Raw genomic sequence first — 8,248 nt, forward strand, 5'->3', positions numbered from 1 at the left:
AGTTGCACAGTCTCATTTATTGTCATTTTATTTTATCACACAGTTGGTTGAATACAAAGTTGAAAGACTTGAATTTCATGAAAGAAATGCTCAGCAACACATGGGATCCCTTCATTTCCATTGACTATTGACGTTAATTACAAAAAACAACACAATAAATACGTGCAATAAGAAGAATGATAATAATAGTAATCATAATAATAACATATTCAACACAGCATTAAAAATTAAAACGACAATGTTGAACCAAAATGTATAAACAGTACAATGGCTCAATTAGAGGAATAAGGCTATGAATAAATAAGAATAAAAAATGAAAATGAAAAAAATGTCTGATTTCACTTTATTTGGATTATTCCTTTTTTGTTGTTGTTGGCCAGCCCTATTGTCAGATTCGTTGTGTTCATTCCAAAGTGTGTGTGTGTGTGTGTGTGTGTGTGTGTGTGTGTGTGTGTGTGTGTGTGTGTGTGTGTGTGTGTGTGTGTGTGTGTTTGGCAACAGTGCTGATGAAACATACAGTGTCTTTCTGGGCCTTGTTGCCCCTCTCTCTAGTCTCGTTGGGTTTTGCATAGATGCGAAACGATTGATTTGACTCTTCTAAAACAACCCAACTAGCACTTTTTTTTCCCATCGGTTCAGTATTTCCCTTTGCATTTCCTTATATTTCATTATTTCCAAAAACCACAACCTTCCAAATCTTGCACGTATACAGGCAAGTAAATGTGATTTGCATTAGCTTGTTCATTGATTTATTTCTAATCTCACAAGATTAAAAAATCACCGCCAATGTCAAGGTGTAGCTGTAGCCAGTGATGTTGTGGTAAATAAACAACTTCCAGTCATCAAAATGCAAACAACCACCGATACAAACACAAATCACACTTTAAAATAGCATTAATATTGTCATCACAGGCCTTGATATGATTTGTTCATCAAATCTCTTTTATTTCAGTTCGAAAAACTGGATACGATTGTGGTTTAGGTGGATTACCCTCCACTACATCTCTGACTATCGCAAAATAAAAAGTTAAGACGGAATAAAGTAACGGAAAACACTAATGACAACGAGTGAAACATCTCTCCAGAATGCCTAAATCCTGGCGGGTAAGCTCTTTAAAAAGTGTGCCGTGGTTAGATTGTTGATTGCAGGCGAAGCACGTCAGGCTTCTTATTTTAATTGTGAAAAAACGCGTTCAGTTCATCATACACGGGGGCCCGTTCGTGGTGTAAGTGCATGTCGTGGTAAGGCAGGACGTTTTCAGAGTGAATGCCGCTCCGGGCCCCCGAGGAGCCAAACACCAGGTTATGGGACCCGGTGGGTCTGGGGCCAGGCAGGCCGGAGTAATGCATAGAGTAGTGATACCCCTTCTCGTTTTCGGGGGACGCAGAGCCTTGGTGCTTCAGGGAAAAGTTGCCATTGACGCACAGGGGCGGGCTGAGGGGCCCCTCATACTCGGGGCTGTTATACTCCGGGGATCCGCTCCCACCGTACAGAGAGTCGTAAGTCGAGCAGTAGCCGTGCGTCCTCAGCGGATGCGAGTTCGAGCCCGAGCCCGGCTGGCACTGGGGGCTTGAGAGACGCGCACACTGGTATGGGTAGGAATGCATTGGGAAGGAGCCGGACCCGTATCTCCCCCCGTCCTGACACTGCTGCTCGGTTAGGAAATTACGGGAGTTCAACTGCAGGCATCCCGCCACCAGGTTGGTCGTTGGCTGGGAGAGTCCCTTGCACAGCGTCTGGACGTATGCCACAAGGTCGGGCCTTTTTCCAGAGCGCAATATCTCTGACAGGGCCCATATATAGTTTTTGGCCAACCGCAGCGTCTCGATTTTGGAAAGTTTTTGCGTTTTGGAATAGCAGGGCACTACTTTACGCAGATTGTCTAGCGCAGAGTTCAGGTCGTGCATGCGGGTTCGCTCCCGTGTGTTGGCCTTCACCCGCCGCAACTTGGAGCGCTCGACACGGGCCGGAGTCATTTTGCGCTTCTTGGGGCCTCTTTTCTTGGGCCTGTCCCCCTCTGTATCCTCTCCGTCATCCTCTTCCTCCAGCTCGTCGTCGTCGTCATCTTCGTCGTTGTGCTCAGAGTGCGTCCGGCTGTCTTCTCTCAGCTCAGAATCCGCGGTGTCGTCCTGGGTATCGTGATCCTCATCTTTGATTTTGGAATCCTCGTCCTCGCTGTCCGCCCAGCCCGAGTATTTCTGCACATCGGGCAGCAGCGAGGGGTCACTGAAAAGCCTCGTCAACATTGTAGCTCTGGAGAAGAGAGAAAAGGAAATCGAAAATGAGGCCTCACAATTACGGGACAAGCACACAGTGTCTAATGTGAATGTACAATAAAAAAACGATACACTCTTAAAAACATCCAAATATTGATAGCTTATAGATTTCAAAGTGTAAGGTCAATAAAACTCATTATCAATGACTTTTTGTTATAAAATATACCCGAGTCTTTACTTTGGCCTGAAGGACAAATAGTATACATTTGTGGAAAATAAAAGAGAGAGAGAGAAATCTGTTCTTAAAGCTTTGCGCTGAGTTACAGCCAGACGGATTCCCATTTAATTCCCTGCTGTCATCCGTGTGCCCTGTCGCGTCCTCTCGCAGCGGGTCCCAGCGGCAGGGGCCACATTACAGGTCCCATGGGGGCCCCCACTTTCACTTCTCCTGACGCCCATATACAATCCTGGCTGCATTCCAGCACTATTCATCCCCACCATACACCTCTGCTCAGAGGATGCAAAGGGATTTTATTTAATTGATAGGCTGTAGCTCCGTTTAAAGTCCCGCTTTGATTATTAAACCAAGGCTTGCAGACACATCTTAATTCAAGCAATAACCAAAAGGAAAGGTGGCCTACAATTATGGTTTAGACCTTGAAAAATATCAAACTTTATTGTATTGCAGCTATAATAATAATAATAATAATAATAATAATAATAATAATGTATTATCCAGGTGAAGAAAACTGCAAAAATAGTTCGAAAAACCCCCCTCAAAATCATTGTGCTCGGTTAAAGCGAACCACCGTCTAACTAATATCAACCAATTAACTATTAGCAATGAACTATCAAGCAAATATGCTAATTAATAGCCTACATCTAAAGTAAAAAATAAATGGATCAGCCTACCACTTCATTAGTAAGTGTAGTCCCTTCCCAGAAAAAAACGGGCGACAGAGAGACGAGGTGATCTTTGAGAAATTCAATAAGCCTCCATTGGCTTCCTCCCTGACATGTTTCTATTATTATAATGCAGCAGCAGATAGACTTGCAGCCCATAGTAAGGCAGGCTGTGATGGTTGGTTAATTATCTCGGGGGGTGTGCCAGGGGCAAAATCTAGTTTTTAAATCTGAGGCTCAGGAGGTTTGCTCAATTAGAAGAAGAAAAAACACAACAACGTTTAATTAACAGACCATACAGCTTACACGAAATAGATTTCACACATAATTCAGTATGCACGAGTGCACGATTTCAAAGCACTTTTTAGTCAGCGATAACCTTTTACAGATGGAATTCGCTTGTAGCCCTTTAGCCCTCGTTAAATATAAAAAACATAACTCGCGAAACGCAATTAGGCTATCCAATCTAACAAAAAAACCAACTGTAATAGCGCCACTGTTACAGCAACGACTGTGGTTTAAACAACGTAATGTCGAGATAGATTGTTGAAGATAAAACTAGACAAACAGAGATAAATCATGCTGCACACTGCCTGTCACAGTCAATGGCGTTGTCCCACCCTTTCATTTGCTCCGAAATTGAACGTGCAAATCATCGACAAAATCATCAATAAATCTCCCATTAAGCTTGAGGATGTCCTCTGAGGCAACCGGACTGATGTCAACATCTTCCAGAGGAATTCTTATCTTGCATACTTATTGTCTTTTGTTCCTCGGTTTCAGGGTCCAGGCGCAGGAATCTTTAAATCAAATTAGTGTCCGATATGATCTATTTACAGCCTGCGCGCTGCTGAAAGGGGCTACTCCAAGCCTCGGGACTGCTCCTTGTAAATGATTCCGGAGACGCTTGCCTTTTGACTCGAGCGTGGTATTTGATTTTAGCTTTTATAAACCAGGTAGATTTGGATGTCAAAAGTTGAAGGACACACCGAGGTAGAGCGGGGGAGTGAGGAGGTTTTTGAGCAAAGCCCGCACGTATAAATCGAATATAACGACAAACATGGTGATGCCTTGTATATCAATTGTTGACATTTTGAATGGATTTCAAAGTGTGCCATCACCCGATTTAAACAGGCATACCATTAATCGATAGGCTAGGCTACACACCAGATCAAAGTCATAGACATGGAAGACGCCTAAATACATCAGATTTCCATAGGATTCGTTAGCTTTTTGTCTTACAAACTGTAAAAGATAAAGATAAAAACAAAAACTGCTATTTAAAGTAGATCTGTAAAAAATTGACGACACCTTGCATTAATCTGTTCATCTGTGTATAAGATTAATTTTCTCCTCCATTTTGGACGGACATTTAAGCATCCAAGGTTTATTTTTATATTTCCAATTTATTTTTATTTTTTTGCTATTGTTGTTGTTTATGTTCCAACTTACCTCGGCTCGAGCTCTTCACAGTGGATGGGAGGGAAAAAAAAACACGCGCTTGAGTTTCAGACCATCTTCAGGGACCACGAGCGAGCGAACTAACGCTCCCTATCAGTGTATAGGTGCAGGCAGCGCGCGGCTTTCTTTCACTGGCGCTGATGGGTTGTTTAAGGGTGCTTCTCTCCCAGCGCGCGCACTCGAATAACCGGAGCTTGCGATTGAACGTGCGTCTTGGCGTGTCTGTGTGTATATGTGTGAGTGAGTAAGTGAGCATGTGTGCATGTGTGTGTGAGTGCGCGTGTGGCAACCGTGAGCAACCGAGTACGGGGTTACATACCAGCTAGGGCTGTGATGCCAGCGCCCATATGGCTGGCACGTCACCGGCAAGAGCCATCACATGAGAGCCCGGTGATTGACATGCGCCTGCATTCGGAGAGATTTGCCCGCGGGGGAAGAGAGACATAGAGAGAGAGAGGGAGAGAGGAAAGAGAGAGAGAGAAAGGAGGAGGAGGTAGGAGGTGGAGGAGGAGGAGGACGGGGAGGAGGGGGAGGAGGGGGAGGAGGAGGAGGAGGGCTCCGCCATCTGTCACCGCGCTAGAGCTCACACAGCCAGAAAAAAAGGAGGAAAAACAGAAGAGAGAGGGAGAAAATAAAATGGTGGAACAACAAAAATCATCATTGTTGACCTGTGCTGCTGCTTCAAGGGATGTGGACTATTTTTTAATCAAATCTGTGAATTTTCTCATTCACCTGCCAAACTTGCTGTCAATGTTTAATCCACTTTAGAGAAGAGCTGCGCAGATATAGCAGTCACCGTTTAAAGTGGTATTAAAGGAGACAAATACAAGATCAGTTGTCGAAATATACGTTGACTCAGGGTCGCCCAATTGTCTAAGAGTACAGCCAATACAGCTAAGCCCCAAGCCAAACAAGTTGTGCTTTATACAAGCAATTAAAATACTCCTTCAAATATTCTTTTTTCATGCAAGTTTAAGACAATACAATTATTCTGCATGGAGCCTATTATAAAATTACATTAATCAACTCTTCGGCAAATGAGTAGGTACAAATGTTTAGTTGCAGGGTTTACCCTCCATCACATCTCTGGTTCAGAAGCAGGATGGGTGTAGGGGGATGGGGATGCATTGTAAGTGCATTAAGGCCATGGAACAGACGGCATATTGTTTATTTATTTACTTAATTGGATCAAATTTTGCTTCAATGTATTCAGAGGAACAACAACCAAAACCAATTGTGATTTTTTTCTGACTCGCGGGCACAACACCGTATGCAGATGACCCACTTGTCAAAGCTGCGAGTCAGATTAGAAAGTATAATATTACATAGGATTCTGCTGCATGCATGGAGGATGTAAATTGGCGCTCATGAGGTTAAGTGGGAAGATCAAATGTTCACTGGTAGCTGTGTATGAATGTGCAAGGTTTGCCAGAGCTGCTGCTGGTGTTTCCAGCATGCAATGCTGAATGAGGGGCGCCTGGAGGGGCGAGCATCAGAGGGAAAGAGGCACAGTGAGAGGTGAGAGAGAGTGAGACCCAGGTGTACAGGGCCACTAGGGATGTATGAAAAATGAGGAGGGTGGGGGTTTAGCTGGAGATGACAGGGGATTGGTGCTGGCAGGAGCTGGCAGTGATGCCCAAGATTTAGGAGGAGGCATGTTGGCACATGGTGTAAATGCAAGAATTCCTCGCCACCAGCATCCTGGTCTCTTTAGCTGCATTGTGTCTGTCCCAGCTCCGAGATTTCTCTATTTAGCAGACATTAGTGGAGTTAATGTGGGAGAAATGAGCTCGATGACCATCAAGTCCAACTTGGCACAAAGACACCCACCGGACTTAGGGAAGAGAGACCTCGAGGCTGAGAAATAGCTGATAGAAGCTCATCATGTCCTTGGGTCTAGATCACCCCTACATCTCCTCAGCAGCCACAACTGAGGGGGCGTTCAGGGGGTTGCAGGGTCATCCCTGGGGTCACCAGTAGTGTGGCAGCTGTGGCTAGGGAGCCGTGATGCCACACATTCACTAATGTGTCTCATCCCTTATGGGATGAGGGGATGGTAACCTGGCACTACCCCAAACCATGGTGAGGTGATTGTGTCAGTGTGTGTGTGTGTGTGTGTGTGTGTGTGTGTGTGTGTGTGTGTGTGTGTGTGTGTGAAGGGGGAGCAGGGGGCATCTAGCTCCACCACCCAGCCAAATCGGTGCCCTATCCTACCTCAGCTGCACTGAGGGAGGGGAATGGAAGGGCTGCGGCCACGGAGGGGGGGCTGATGCTTCTCAACAAGTCCAAAACAACCTTCAGGTCACCTTGCCAAAATAAATGCTAAATGTCAACAGTGTGACTTTAGCCAGCATCAGGCTTGAGGCGAATCCAATCAGGGAGGCTTTGATTTGATATTTCAATGAGAGGAGAGCTTGCTTGGAATTATGATATTTTAGAATGACTTTGCATCCTGTTTGTTTTTGGATTAGTCTTAAGTACGGGCCACCTGCTGTGCTTTTTCATAGGCTAAATGCCTGCAATCAAAATGCTAAATTGAAGCTCTTTCCCTTCAAGATATCAAAATATCCATCACTCTTTTTCCTCTCCTTAATGGCACCCAATAGCCTTTCAAAGTCATCAAGCCACACCTCCATACCTCTGTCATCTTTTCCCGCCCTTCCTCCTTTTCTCACTCTCAGACATGTGAGGTGATGACCTGCACTTCACTTGTCTTCCTGCAAGAAGTGCAAACTTCTGCTGGCACAAATATGAAATATAGCACACACACACACACACACGCGCGCGCACACGCACACGCACACACACACGCACGCACGCACACACACACACACACACACACACACACACACACACACACACACACACACAAACAGACCCTCCCACCCCCACCAGACTCCCGGACCCCATCTGCACTCTCCTCTCTCCAGCCCCCTAATTGCATATGCACAAATGCAAATGCCTATTAATTAATTACTTGACTAATTAGTGCAGTGGTATTTTAGAGCGATAAATCAAGTGGAGATGGGGCCGAGGACGGCGGGGCAGGAGGAGGGCTGCACGGAGCATCGACAATGAACCCACACCAGAGGGAGTGCTCCTATTGTACAAGTCCTGTGTGTGACTGGGAGTGTGCTGTGAAAAGGGTGTGTGCACCCTGGAGCATGTGAAGTGAAGCGCCGTTTAAAAATGCTTAAGAGCCCGAAGAGGTGACTGAGCGAGGTGAGTACTCTCTGTCTGAAAGGGGAAGCGAGAAAGGAAGAGAGAGGAGAATAAATTTAGGTTGCTTATAAGATATATGACCTCTGCTCTACCAACTGTGTTGTTTCTTGGCATGTGGCCAAGCTTGGATGCTCGTTGCACCTATTTTCACAGGGGAGAAAGCATCAGCTACATACTATGACTGCCCCTACTGATGCATATTTATACTGATATTGTAAATCTTGTACAATAGTTCATTGAGCATAACAGTTGGCATCATTTACGCAGTGATACTGATGTGATAATTGTGGCATCTGTGATTGGGAGGTGAATAATTCTGGCAGCCGTGGTAAGTTGTGTATCTGTATGTGTGTGAGTGGGTTTCTGTGTGTGTGTGCCTGTAGGTGTGCCAGGCCCCCACCATAGGTACCCATGGAGATCTCCGGACTAAAATATTCATTCTTGT

General features: G+C 45.2%; 1 protein-coding gene across 1 annotated transcript; it reads right to left on the reverse strand.

Moving 5' to 3' along the window:
• Positions 1–415: 415 nt before the first annotated feature.
• LOC137878628 (neurogenic differentiation factor 2-like) lies at positions 416–5,001 on the reverse strand. The gene is given in 4 exon segments (XM_068718998.1): positions 416–2,254; positions 4,573–4,605; positions 4,607–4,648; positions 4,650–5,001. Coding segments are annotated over 4 exon segments (1,344 nt in total). The 5' UTR covers positions 4,838–5,001; the 3' UTR covers positions 416–1,173.
• Between the last annotated feature and the right edge of the window lie 3,247 nt (positions 5,002–8,248).

The sequence above is a fragment of the Cebidichthys violaceus genome, unplaced genomic scaffold (assembly GCF_023349555.1).
Source record: "Cebidichthys violaceus isolate CVI_PGR_0920_01 unplaced genomic scaffold, fCebVio1.0.p SCAF_23, whole genome shotgun sequence".
Lineage (NCBI taxonomy): Eukaryota > Metazoa > Chordata > Actinopteri > Perciformes > Stichaeidae > Cebidichthys > Cebidichthys violaceus.